Raw genomic sequence first — 13,511 nt, forward strand, 5'->3', positions numbered from 1 at the left:
ACTGCCCCATAGGGTTTCCAAGGAACAGGTGATAGATTTGAACTAACTGCTTGCTTTTTGGTTAGCAGCCGAGCTCTTAACCACTGTGCCACCAGAGCTCCTATCAAGCATTAGTATGAGCTAAACCTTATTTTTTAACTTTGCAAACACTGATTGAATGGTATATTTAAAACTGATTTTTTTTTTTACTATATATAAATTACAGTTTAATTTTAAAAAGTGGAACGTGATGCTTCTTCTCAAAGAGATAATGTGATTGAGATAAGGCTAATGCACATAAATAGCTTATATATATATATATTGATAATTTTGTATATAATGTATATGTTAATTATAATATGTACATATAAGGAGCCCTGGTGGCACAGTGGTTAAAGCACTTGGCTGCTAATCAAAAGATTGGATGTTCAAATCCACCAGCCACTCAATGGGAGAAAGATGTGGCCGTCACTTTCATAAATATTTATAGCTTTGGAAACTCTATGGAGCAGTCCTACTATAGGGTTGCTATGAGTGGAATTAACTTGATGGCAGTGGGTTTTAATATGTACATACAAATAATTATATATTTATATAACAAGATATCAAAGTATAGAATTGAGATCTAAATGGAGTGTTACAGAGGTAGATAGTGAGTGCTATAAGAAGTCAGTGAAAATGGAGGTCAGTGAAAACTGGCATAGCCAAAAACGGTTTACAAGATGAAAGATACTAAGTACCTTTACTTACGTTGGACCACCTTAGTCCTCACAGCACTATGAAGTTTATTCTCCTAATCTCGTGTTATGACCTAGAAACTGAAGCATACTAAGATGAAGTAACTGAGGTCACACAGCTAGTAAGTAGCAGAGCTGAGATGTGATCTCAGGAGCAAGAGCTTACACTCATGATCATTTGGCTATATATTCTCCATGGTATATTGTTGTTGTTGTTTTTAAGGCATATTAAAAAATGACTTTGTGCCAGAGATAGCATGCATACGGGGAAGGAGGGGGTAAAGATGAGTATAAAAACAAGCTGCTGCATGAATTTGGAACAACAGCTATAAAATTAGAAACAATGGTAGTACTAGAACTGAGATTGGAAAGTTGGAGCTTATGAAGTTTATGAACCTTAATTAAAATGTCACTGATGTAGGTGCCAAAAAACATGAAAAGGATAATGTATGTTAGTTAATTGTCTCCTAGCTGGAGAAAGAAAATCAAATAGATAATCAAATGAGCAATGGGCATTTTATTTTACACTTTGATTAACAACCTTCTCCATCATCAAATACTCTCATAAAAATATCTGGGAATGAACACAAGTAACTGGCTTCAGTCCTCTGTGGATAAAAGGACAGTTTGTATTTTATACATGCAAAATTTGTTTGAGAAAGATATGCAAATATTAATTTATTGGAAACCTAGAAAATAACAATCAGATATGTTTGATGGTACAAAATAATTTGGATATCATGTGTTCCTGTGGATGAGACATCATGTTTTATTCAGTTTATATTGTTTGTCCAGACGTAAAATAATTTCAGAGAACCAAATGTAATGTTCTAATTGGAAACTAATTGACTTTTCTTTTAAATTCTTCACACTGTACCTAAACCCATAGACGTTGATATTGTAATTCCAAAGAAGGGTACATCTTTTCAAGATTTAAATAAAAATTAAAAAAAAAGAATTAACTTACAATATACAGATATTGATTTGCCTGCACTATAGCAATAAAAATGTTAAATAACATACAAGTTCTCATTTTACTTTATCCCATATGAAATGCTAGGCATAGTACTTGATACACACAATTTTATTAGGGTCTTACCAAAAAATCAAACTCGTTGCTGTCCAGTTGATTCTGATTCATGGTGATTTCATGTATTACAGAGTAAAACTGCTCCAAAAGTTTTTCTTTTTCTTTTTTTTTTTTTATTGTACTTTAGATGAAGGTTTAAAGAACAAACAGTTTCTCATTAAACAATAGAAGTGGTGAAGTCACTTCTGAGGTTCACCGTTCAGCTGGGGGTTGGACAGCCCCATAAAACCAAACGGGACTAATGAGGCACAGCATTCCAGGGACAAGGGCTGGAAGGCAGAAGGGAACAGGAAAGCTGGTGATAGTGAACCCAAGGTTGAGTAAGGACAGTGTTGATGTGTTGTGAGGTTGTTAACCATTGTCATACGGCAACATGTATACTGTTTAATGAGAAACTATTCTGTAAACCTTCATCTAAAGTGAGAATAGCAGCACAATTAGAAGAGCGTAGTCGATCTGACTGAACTGCATGTAGAAATTTTTGAAATGGTGTATCTTTGGCTATGTATATTTTCACCAAAAAAAAAAAAAAAGGTCGAGAAGGGAGAGGGTTGACATGTTGTGGGGTTGTTAACCAATGTCATAAAACAATATGTGCACTACTATTTAATGAGAAACTATTTGTTCTGTAAACCTTCACCTGAAGTACAATAAAATATATATATATATATATATAAAAACAGTTAGTACACATATTGTTTTATGACAATGGTTAACAACACCATGACATGTCAACACTGTCCCTTCTCAACCCTGGGTTCCCTATTACCAGCTTTCCTGTTCCCTCCTGCCTTCTAGTCCTTGTCCCTGGACTGTTGTGCCCCATTAGTCTCTTTTTGTTTTATGGGGCTGTCTAATCTTTGGCTGAACGGTTAACCTTGGGAGTGACTTCATTACTGAGCTAAAAGGGTGTCCAGTGGCCATACTCTTAGGGTTTCTCCAGTCTCTGTCAGAACAGTAAGTCTGGTCTTTTTCCAAAGGTTTTTCTTGACTGTAATCTTTATGGAAGCAGCTCGCCATGCCTGCTTTTTATCTTGGTGCCACTGGGTGGGTTCAAACAGCCAACCTTTATGTTAGTAGTTGAGAGCAAACTGTTTGCCCCACCCAGGGACATTAGGAAGTGGTTATTATTATTTTTCCCATTTTACCAATTGGAAAATTAAGGTATTGAAGATTTAATAATTTGTTACAAGTATACACAGATAGTGACAAAGCCTATGGAAAAAAACTTTGTTTCCAAGCCTAAGTTCTTAATGACTGGGTCATACTATTTCTTCTTTCCTTTTTTCTCTTCTTCCTTTTGTTCCTCCTTCCAAAATACTTACTGAGGCCACACTAAGGGAAATTACCATGCTAGTCACTGGGGACTCCTGTCAATTTAAATTCCTTTATGTTATCTACTACATTAGTCTACTAAGTACACAATATCTATCTGGTCAATATTTGATCAATTAAATGTTTTATTTTTGTATTGACTAACTCTGTATTACCCTGACCAGATATCTTCCTAATTAACGTGTACTGTTACGCATTCCTGTCTAAATCTTTTCCTTTTAAATGCAAAATTTTCAGGAGAGGCTTTCCTGGGAGATGCAATATGAGTGTTTATCCACACATTCTATAAGCTCAGATAGCCGATGGGAGGAGTACTCACTTTATTCCAGGAGTCAGTAGCCTATGACACGTAAGCAAAATTGTGGGCCAATATTCAATGATTGATGGAACAGTTACCACCACATCTATGCATCTCTTCTAAATACTTTTAAGAACTGTCTACATCTGTGAGAGTCAAGGTCAGGGATAGATTTTCCTTATGTCTTGTAAATCAAGAACCATTACTGCATTATACCTGTATGTGTATATACAAAATCTCACCACAGGTAGGAGGATGACATAAAATCAGCACTTTGATATATCCTGCTATGAGATAAAGAAATGAGACCATTGGAACCCTACTTTTAAAAGACTTTCAAACCAGAGCTCATTTTCTGTCCTGTGTGTATGTTTAAAGCATGGAACCCATAAGCCCATAAGCCATGATAGGGTCAAAAAATAGCAAAGTGGAAATAAAGCGCTCTGGGCAGCTCACTTGAACAACAACAATGCTGAGCCTTGTTTGCAAAAAGGCATATGGAGAACCCTGAGGACAGCTGTCAATTATTGCTTTATATGCAACAGAGCGTATTATATAAGTCTGAATTCAGTGGGGTGCAAACTGAAAATGGTTTTACTTTTTTTCTCTGGTCATTGCTTTCATACTCTGAAGAATATTCTTTTTCAATTGTAAAATCATGTAGAACAGCTTCTATTGCCTTCTGGTCACAGTTATTGAAAAGTCCAGTGATACTCAGTTTACAGCTGTATTACATAAGCAATGTGTAGCTCACCTTTTCCTCTCTCCCCAGAATGGGACTAGCTGCTGGCAGAGGAACTTGGAATGGCAAAGGGCAAGATTTTCTGGGTTGCCACAGGGCAAGATTTTCTGGGTTGCCAGTACTCCAGTTTGTTGGTCAAACACGCGGGATGGAAAAATGGCTAGGCTTATCTGATAACATGTTTTATGATAGCTGCCTGTTGTTGGCTCAGTCTGGTTATGCCTACTACTGGTTGCCGCCACCTATGTGATAGTTTTCTGTAGATAGTGTCATCCTTTTCTTTAAACTGTGTTCAGCTTCACTCCGTATCCCTTCTGTCCCTGAGGGCTTCTTAGTCTCTCTTCCACCCTGTAAAGATCCCGACTGCCTTTCTCAGTGGTTCATCACCTTATCGATCTTCCATGTTGGTGGTCTCACAACTTATTATTTCTCATTTACACTCCATGCTCTATAGAGCTCAGGAAGTACACATGCCCTGTCTGATTGCCTCCAGAGACCACTCTTTCCCAGGGCCATTGCATCAGTGGACTTAGCAGTCCTCCTGGAGCCGGCTGTTCCATAACTTCAGATCTCACCTTCAGAATTCTTTAAGTGAGAAATGGACCCCATTTTACTAGGGTCATGTTTTTCCCCACATTTAAGGTTTTCCCAAGGACTCTCACCACATTCTGTTGTGTTCTGATAGCAGCACTAGGGTAGCCCAGCTGATTTTGCTGCTCTGCAAGTATCCAGCAGGGAGTAAAATGCTAGTCTCTCTCTTATGTACTTAGCCCTGTTATTTGACTTAGGTGGGTAAAGGGGAGGGGAAAACCTCTTTATCACTAACACTGCATTTATTGGAATAAGAAGGCAGCCTTAAATTTCTTCCTCTCTTTTCCTTAATGTTTGGTAGGAGATGGAGGATTAGGGTACTGATTAGGGCCATCCAAGCCAGTGGAATAAGACCTCTTAAGTCATTGATAGGTTATCTGGCCCGCAATTTTTTGTACCAGTCTTTATAATATGAATAACTTGCCCTGTGATTGTCATTCAGCTTTGTGTTCTAGCTATCAATTTTGGGACAATAGAAAAAGTCTTACTCAACCCCCTGGCCCATAATTTTGCCCCAAACCAAAGATCAGAACTTGGGACTTATTTTTTCCTAATGCATAGAGGGAAACTTGTGGTGTTAAGAAATAAATTTACTTTCTAGGATAATCATACTTTTAGGGAGGTTGGCATTACTCTAGGAGCCCTGGTTGTGCAGTGGTTAAAGCCATAGGCTGCTAACCAAAAGGTTGGTGGTTCAAACCCACCAGAATCTCTCTGTGGGAAAAAGGATGTGGCAGTCTGCTTCCATAAAGATTTCAACCTTGGACACCCTATGAGGCAGTTATACTCTGTCCTATAGGGTCACTCTGAGCCAGGATCGACTTGATGGCAGTGGGTTAGTATTACTCTGTGTTGATTTGCTTAACTGTCTCCTAGACCTCAAGCTCCTAGAACTTTAAGAATACCATGTCAAACATCATTTCTTTTGAATTTGGAGCTCTTTGTTGAAAGCCCTGGTCGCAGTTCTAATGACTGAGTATTAAATAGTGTTTTTAAGAAAGAGAGAGATATGAGTGAAGGGTTGGCTACATGGTTATCTTTGATAGCATATTATAAATTAAGATTGTATCACTTAGCAACCTTGTTTGCCAGCAGCTATCAGCCATTTCTAATTTTTATTGTGTTGTGACCTCCAAAGAAATGCATTACCTCTCAGGGCATATGAAACAGTAGCTGTATATTGTTTTACTAGCCTACTCTACCTAATCTGATATTAAAAATATTTCCTATTACAAAAATGCAATATAAAATCCCCTAAAATATATCTGAACTTTTGCAAAGCTCTTTATTCTGGCTGGGATGACTTTTTTTTTTTTTTTTCATCTTAAACATGGTAGATAATTTTGAACTGTCCATTCCTCCATTCAACAAACGTATAGTGACACCTATTATGTACCAAGCACTGGACTTGGCTCTGGGGCACAGCAACCATCAGATATGGCAGTTGTTCTTTTACAGCCTATATCCTAGTTGAGGCAAAAAAATCCATAGATTAAAAAAAGAAATTACAAATTACAATAAGCTATGAAGGAAATAAACAGTTTGCTATTGGTGAAAATAACTGGGATGGAAGCTACTTTAGATACAGTTAGGGAAGACCTTTTTGATGAGGTAAAATTTTAGCCAAGATGAGAAGTGCAGGAAAGAGGCAGCCAGATGAAGACCTGACAGAATTGTTTTCCACATATAGGGGAAGCATGTGTTGAGGCTTCAGGGTATGAAATACGGTGGGATATATTATTCTAGGAATTAGCAGATGGCCAATATCACCAGTGTTTATTGACAGAAGGAGAAATCATCTGGGGTCTTAGAGGCCCTGTAAAGGATTTTGTTTATTTTCCAAGTCCAATGAGAAGCTGTTGATGGAATTAATCAGGGAAGTAAAATGAAATGATTAAAGTTTTGAAAGACCACTCTGATTTCTCAATACAAAACAAGTTGTAGGAGAGCATCAATGAAGAGAGCAAGATGATTGTCTATTGCAGTTGACAGATAAGAGACATTGATGATTTGGATAAAGATGATGACAGTGGAGACAGAGAGAGATGATTATACTGAGAATTATTTTACAGATAGCACTGTCAGGATTTGTTAATAGGTTGAACATGGGTAATGAAGGATAGGGAGAAATCAATGATGACTTCTGATTTTCTTTTGGCTTGACCACTTGGGTGGATGGTGGTACCATTTACTGATGATAAAGAAGATGGGAAGAAAATAAGACCTTGATGAAAAAGTAGGGATAAATCAACAATTCCATTTTAGACATGTTTACTTTGATGTCTGTGAGATATTAAAGAAGAGGTGTCAAGTAAACATTTGGATACACAAGTCTGGATCCCAGATTACGTGTCTGGGCTGAGATGTAAATGATGAGGTTGTCTGCATTTAGATATTATTTAAAGTAATGGGAATGAATGAGACCACCTAGGGAATGAGTAGAGAGGTGAGGGCCAACATATAAATAAAGTCTAAATAAAAAATGTAGACTGAAAATGGGTAAACAATGTAGTAGGAGGAGGAAAAGCAGGAGAATCTAAGAAATGACTTTACTAGATTTGCATGAAGGGAGCAGTTTCTGATTTTCACAATGGCAGTATTGAGGGAACCACAGAAAGAAATAACATTTGGAATAGTTAGTAATGATCTCATACAATATTTGTCCTTTTGTGATTGACTTATTTTACTCAACATAATGCCCTCCAAATTCATCCATGTTATGAGATGCTTCGCAGATTCTTCATTGTTCTTTATCGTTGCACAATACTCCATTGTGTGTATGTACAATAATTTTGTTTATCCATTCTTCTGTTGATGGGCATCTAGGTTGTTTCCATCGTTTTGCTATTGTGAACAATGCTGCTATGAACATAGGTGTGCATATGTCTATTCAAGTGACGACTCTTATTTCTCTAGGATATATTCCTAGGAGTGGGATTGCTGGATTGAATGGTATGCCTATTTCTAGCTTTCTAAGGACGAGCCATATTGTTTTCCAAAATGGTTGTATCATTTTGCATTCCCATCAGCCATACATAAGAGTTCTAATATCCCCGCAGCCTCTCCAACATTTGATATTTTCTGTTTGTTTGTTTTTTTTTTTTTTTTGATTCATGCCAGTAATGCCGGGGTTCGATGGAATCTCATTGTGGCTTTGATTTGCATTTCTCTAAGGGCTAGTGATCACGAGTATTTCCCTGCTTTAATGTCTTCTTTGGAGAAGTGTCTGTTCATTTCCTTTGCCAATATTTTAATTGAGTTATTTGTCTTTTTGTTGTAGAGGTGCTGGATTTTCCTGTAGATTTTAGAGACTAGATCTTTGTCTGATTTGTAATAGCCAAAATTTTTTTCCCAGTCTGTAGGTTCTCTTTTTACTCTTGTGGTGAAGTCTTTTGATGAGCATAAGTGTTTAATTTTTAGAAGATCCCAGTTATCTAGTTCATCTTCCAGAGTTTATGTGTTGTTTGTTATGGTTTGTATCCTGTTAATGCCGTGCATTAGGGCCTCTAGTGTTGATCCTATTTTTCCTTCTATGAACTTTAGTTTTTGAGTTTATAGTTAGGTCATTGATCCATTTTGAATTAATTTTTGTGTGTGGTATGAGGTGTGGGTCCTGTTTCATTCTTTTGCAGATGGACATCCAGTTTTGCCTGCACCACTGTTAAAAAGACTATCTTTTCCCCATCTAATGGACTTTGGGCCCTTGTTGAAGATCAGGTGACTCTAGGTGGATGGATTTACATCTGGGTTCTTGATTCTGTTCCATTGGTCAACGTATCTGTCATTGTACCAGTACCAGGCCGTTTTGACTACCGTAGCTGTATAGTAGATTCTGAGGTCAGGTAGCACGAGTCCTCCTACTTTATTCTTCTTATTCAATAGTTCTTTAGTTACTCAGGGCTTCTTCCCTTTCCATATAAAGTTAATGATTAGTTTTTCATTTCTTTAAAGAATGCTATTGATATTTGGATTGGGATTGCATTGTATTTGTAAATTGCTTTGAGTAGAATTGTCATTTTCACAATGTTGAGTCTACCAATCCATGGGCATGGTGTGTTTTTCCATTTATGTAGATCTCTTTGGTTTCTTGCACTAGTGTTTTGTAGTTTTCTTTGTATAGGTCTTTTACATCCCTGGTTAGATTTATTCTTAAGTATTTTATTTTTTTAGGGGCTATTATAAATGGTATTGTTTTCCTGATTTCCTTTTCATTGTTCTCTTTATTGGTGTATAGGCATCCAACTGATTTTTGTATGTTTATCTTGTATCCTGCTACTCTGCTGAATCTTTGTATTAGTTCCAGTAGTTTTCTTACGGAGTCTTTTGGGTTTTATATGTATAGTATTGTATCGTCTGCAAATAGGGGCAGTTTAACTTCTTCATTGCCAATTTGGATGCCCTTTATTTCTTTTTCTTGCCTTATTGCTCTAACTAGGACTTCCAGCACGATGTTAAATAGGAGTAGTAATAAAGGGCAACCTTGTCTTGTTCCTGTTCTCAAGGGGAATGTTTTCAGCCTCTCTCCATTAAGAATGATGTTGACCATTGGTTTTGCATAGATGCCCTTTATTATGTTGAGAAATTTCCCTTCTATACCTATTTTATTGAGAGTTTTTATCAGGAATGAGTGTTAGACTTTGTAGAATACCTTTCTGTGTGGATCGTGATGATCATGTGATTCTATTCTTTCCTTTTATTTAGCGGTTTATTACATTGATTGATTTTCTGATGCTGAATCATCCTTGCATATGAATCCTACTTGGTCGTGATATATTATTGTTTTGATATAATGCTGAATTCTATTGGCTAGAATTTTGTTGAGAATTTTTGCATCTATATTTGTATGTTGATCTGTAATTTTCTTTTTTTGTGGCATCTCTGCTTGGTTTTGTTATCAATGTTATGCTGGCTTCATAGAATGAATTCAGAAGTATCACTTCCTTTTCTGTGTTCTGAAATAGTTTGAGTAGTACTGGTGTAAGCTCTTCTCTGAATGTTTGGTAGAACTCTCCAGTGAAGCCATCTGGGCCAGGGCTTTTTTTTGTTGGGAGTTTTTTAAATTACCTTTTCAGTCTTTTCTCTAGTTATAGATCTGTTCAGATTTTCGACATCATTTTGTGTTCAACATCAGTTTTGGTAGGTAGTGTGTTTCTATAAGTTTGTCCATTTCTTCTAGGTTTTCAAACTTATTGGAGTACAGTTTTTCATAATACTCTGTCATGATCCTTTTTATTTCAGTTGGGTGTGTTGTAATGTCCCCCATTTCATTTCTTATTTGGATTATTTGCATCCTCTCCTGTTTTTCTTTTGTCAGTCTGGCCAGTGGTTTGTCAATTTTGTTGATCCTTCCAAAAAATCAACTTTTGATTTTGTTGATTCTTTCTGTTGTTTTTCTATTCTCTATTTCATTTATTTCTGCTCTGATCTTTATTATTTCCTTTCTTCTGGTGGCTGTGGGCTTTTTTTTACTGTTCTCTGTTTGTTCAAGTTGTATAGCCAATGTTCTGATTTTGTCCCTTTCTTCTTTTTTGATGTGTGCATCTATTGCTATAAATTGACCCCTGAGGACTGCTTTTGCGCTGTCCCAAAGGCTTTGGTATGATGTGTTCTCATTCTCATTTGATTCTAGGAATTTGTTTATTCCATCTCTGATTTCTTCTATTACCCAGTGGTTTCTAAGCAGGGTGTTAATCAGTTTCCATGTAATTGATTTTTTTTTTCCTTGTTCTTCCTGTTGTTAATTTCTACTTTGATGGCGTTGTCGTCAGAGAAGACCCTTTGTATTATTTCAGTGTTTTGGATTTTGTTGAGGGTTGCTCTATGGCCTAAGATGCGGTCTATTCTGGAGAACGCTGCATGTGCATTGGAAAAGAATGTGTGCTTTGCAGCTTTTGGGTGGAGTGTTTTATATGTCTATGAGGTCAAGTTGGCTGATTGTGCCCTTTAGGTCTTCTGTATATTTGTTGAGTTTCTTTCTAGATATTCAGTCGTTTACCAGGAGTGTTGTGTTGAAGTCTTTTTCCCATTTTTGTCTGCTTTTTTCTTCAACTCTTGAATAGCTCTGAATATTAGAGATTTGAATTCTCTATCAGGTATTTCTAGTGCCTTTTCTTCTACTGGAAAGTCATCTGGTGTTTTATTTTGGATGCCTACTATAACCATCCTGTCCTGTTTTTTTAATATGTTTTGATATTGCCTGCTATCTTTGGGACATTCGGTAGTTATTTTCTTTGTTTATTGATTGTAGATTCGTTTGTTTTGTCCTGCTTTTTTGTTTTATTTGGTTATGTCTGAGCAGGTGGGCTGTGTGTTATATGTTGTTTGCTCATCTGTGAGCACGATAATTTTCACCTCCTTGTCCAATAGGCAGGGCCAGTCCCTCAGCTGTGGTATAGCAGGGCAGGTCCAGCTGAAGGGAAAGGGCTGGAATGGGTTATATGTGGCATATACTAGGGCCACAGGGTGGGCCAGGAGGCAGTGTAGGGCAGGTTCTGGTAGGCCATGCCTGCGCTGCTTGAGAGTGTGATGTTCAGTGCACGGTGCAGGTAGGCAAGAAAGGAGGTGGGAGGTTGTGATGTGTGGAGCTAAGATGGGTATAGGAAAGAAGATAGGGAGGAGAGAGAAACAGGAGCCAAAAAACCCCAAAACAAACCAAAAAAAAAAAAGAGTGCTGAGGGAGCTTGCCACTGGAGTGAAGAGATGAGAAACTGAAAACTGGAGAAGAAAAACACAAAAAGGAAAAAAAAAATAGAAAAAAAAAAAGAAAAGAAATAAGTAAATAAAAGAAAAAAAGGCCCCAGGGATCCCACCGGTTCAGCTGCATAGACCTAGGAAGTGGCTCCCCGGCTGCACAGTACAGCCTTGCTAGAAGGGGCAGCGACGTCACCCAGTGCGAGGTATTCAGGAGACAGGAAAACAAGGTAAAGTATAGAGAGACGAGAAAGTGAGAAATGAAGAAAAACAAAAACAATCAATTAAATAATTTGATTATTTAAGAGTGAGCTTTCCTGTGTTTTGAGGATAGTGAATTCCAGTCTTCTTTAATATTGCTCCATCTTTTCAGTGTGGGTTCGAACCTCTTTCTGCTGGTATTATACTGTTTAGAATATTAGAAAATAAAGACTTGATTGCACTTGAAAGATGCGAACCATTATTGATATCTATCACTTACTACTTAGGATCTTCTGTCTTTTGGTAAAAATGAATGTCTCTTACTGCTATGCAAGCCCAATAGCAATAGCAGCTCTCTCCTAAGCTGAATGTTACTTGAGGGGTCAGTTGGAGAAAACATTCTGGTTAAAAAAAAAGCAATTCTTCCTAAATCAGACCTATCAAATAAGAACAATGTTAGTTACAGTATAAAACCAAGTCCTTCAAATTTCATATATCAATAACATTGACTTTTATTTATTAAGTGAAATAAGAAAACTGTAGTGTATTTATTACAAATAATATTGCATATAATTAAATATATGTGTGTAGTAACGTGTGTATACATAAACACACACACACATATACACACACACATGCTATTAGTATGGCCTATATCCTTACAATGTCATTTTATAGAAATAAATGTTTTGTGGATACTTTACATAATACCTAGCATCAGCTGCATAGTAAATGCTAGGATACCAAGAAATACAAGGCATGGTTTGTGTCTTCAAAGAGCTCATACTTTTAAAGGAGAGAGAGTAAACAATTGCTTATAATACATTTCTTCAGTAAAAGTATTTTTAAAGTACAAAAGACACAGAATACTAAATCTTGCCGTAGAGCTTTCCAGAGAAGATAATCTTGAAGATGGGTTTTGAAACAAGTATGAAAGTTGAGCAGATGTTAAGAAGTTCTAGCACATTTTAGTAAAAGATAATGATATATCCAAAAGCCTAAGATGCAAAGGAAACCCTGGTGGTGTAGTGGTTAAGTGTTAACGGCTGTTAACCAGACAGTCAGCTGTTCGAATCCACCAGGCAGTTCTTGGAAACTCTTTGGGGCAGTTCTCCCCTGTCCTGTAGGGTCACTATGAGTCCGAATTGACTTGACAGCAAGGAGGTTTTTTTTTTTTTTTTAATGGAAGATACAAAGGGCATGGAGAGCTTGAAATGAATGGTCATTTAAAATTGCAGATGGATGGAATACAATAGACTGATTTTTCTCCAAATCAAATATATTTGTTGACCATGGCATCAAATACATATAAATCCATTCATTCATAGCACATTTTGTATACCAACTGTCATTAAACTATTACATCAACTGCTAGAAACTGGAAAGTAGACAGTCCAATGAAGGCAAGTGAAAATAACTACGGCTTATGTCCATGATCCCAATGCTACAAATATTTAAATATATCAAATTCTTCCAAATTACTATTGCTTGCCAAAGGTAAGTGGGCTATTTCCAAGTTTTACATCTATCCTGAGTTTGTATGAAACATGTAAGATCTGAAGATGTGGGCTTAGTGAGCCTCAGTGGCTTCTTATATACTATTTTTACCTTCTTTACAATGATTGATATCCAACGATTGTTTCATTTTCCCAGATTTGGCAGTGTGGAGGATCCTTGGAGATCGTGACCTGCTCACATGTTGGGCACGTTTTTCGGAAGGCAACTCCATACACTTTCCCTGGTGGCACTGGCCATGTTATCAATAAGAACAACAGGAGACTGGCAGAAGTTTGGATGGATGAATTTAAAGATTTCTTCTATATTATATCCCCAGGTAAGAAATTCTGA

General features: G+C 36.9%; 1 protein-coding gene across 1 annotated transcript in view; it reads left to right on the forward strand.

Annotated features, from left to right (window-relative positions):
- The window catches only part of GALNT13 (polypeptide N-acetylgalactosaminyltransferase 13), a 668,619-nt gene that overhangs the window by 453,618 nt on the left and 201,490 nt on the right, over nucleotides 1-13,511 (forward strand). The window contains exon 9 of the mRNA XM_004375392.2: nucleotides 13,317-13,497. Within this exon, the coding sequence (XP_004375449.1) occupies nucleotides 13,317-13,497 (181 nt within the window). The remainder of the gene's footprint in view (nucleotides 1-13,316; nucleotides 13,498-13,511) is intronic.

This window comes from Trichechus manatus, unplaced genomic scaffold, assembly GCF_000243295.1.
Source record: "Trichechus manatus latirostris isolate Lorelei unplaced genomic scaffold, TriManLat1.0 scaffold00036, whole genome shotgun sequence".
Taxonomy (NCBI): Eukaryota; Metazoa; Chordata; class Mammalia; order Sirenia; family Trichechidae; genus Trichechus; species Trichechus manatus.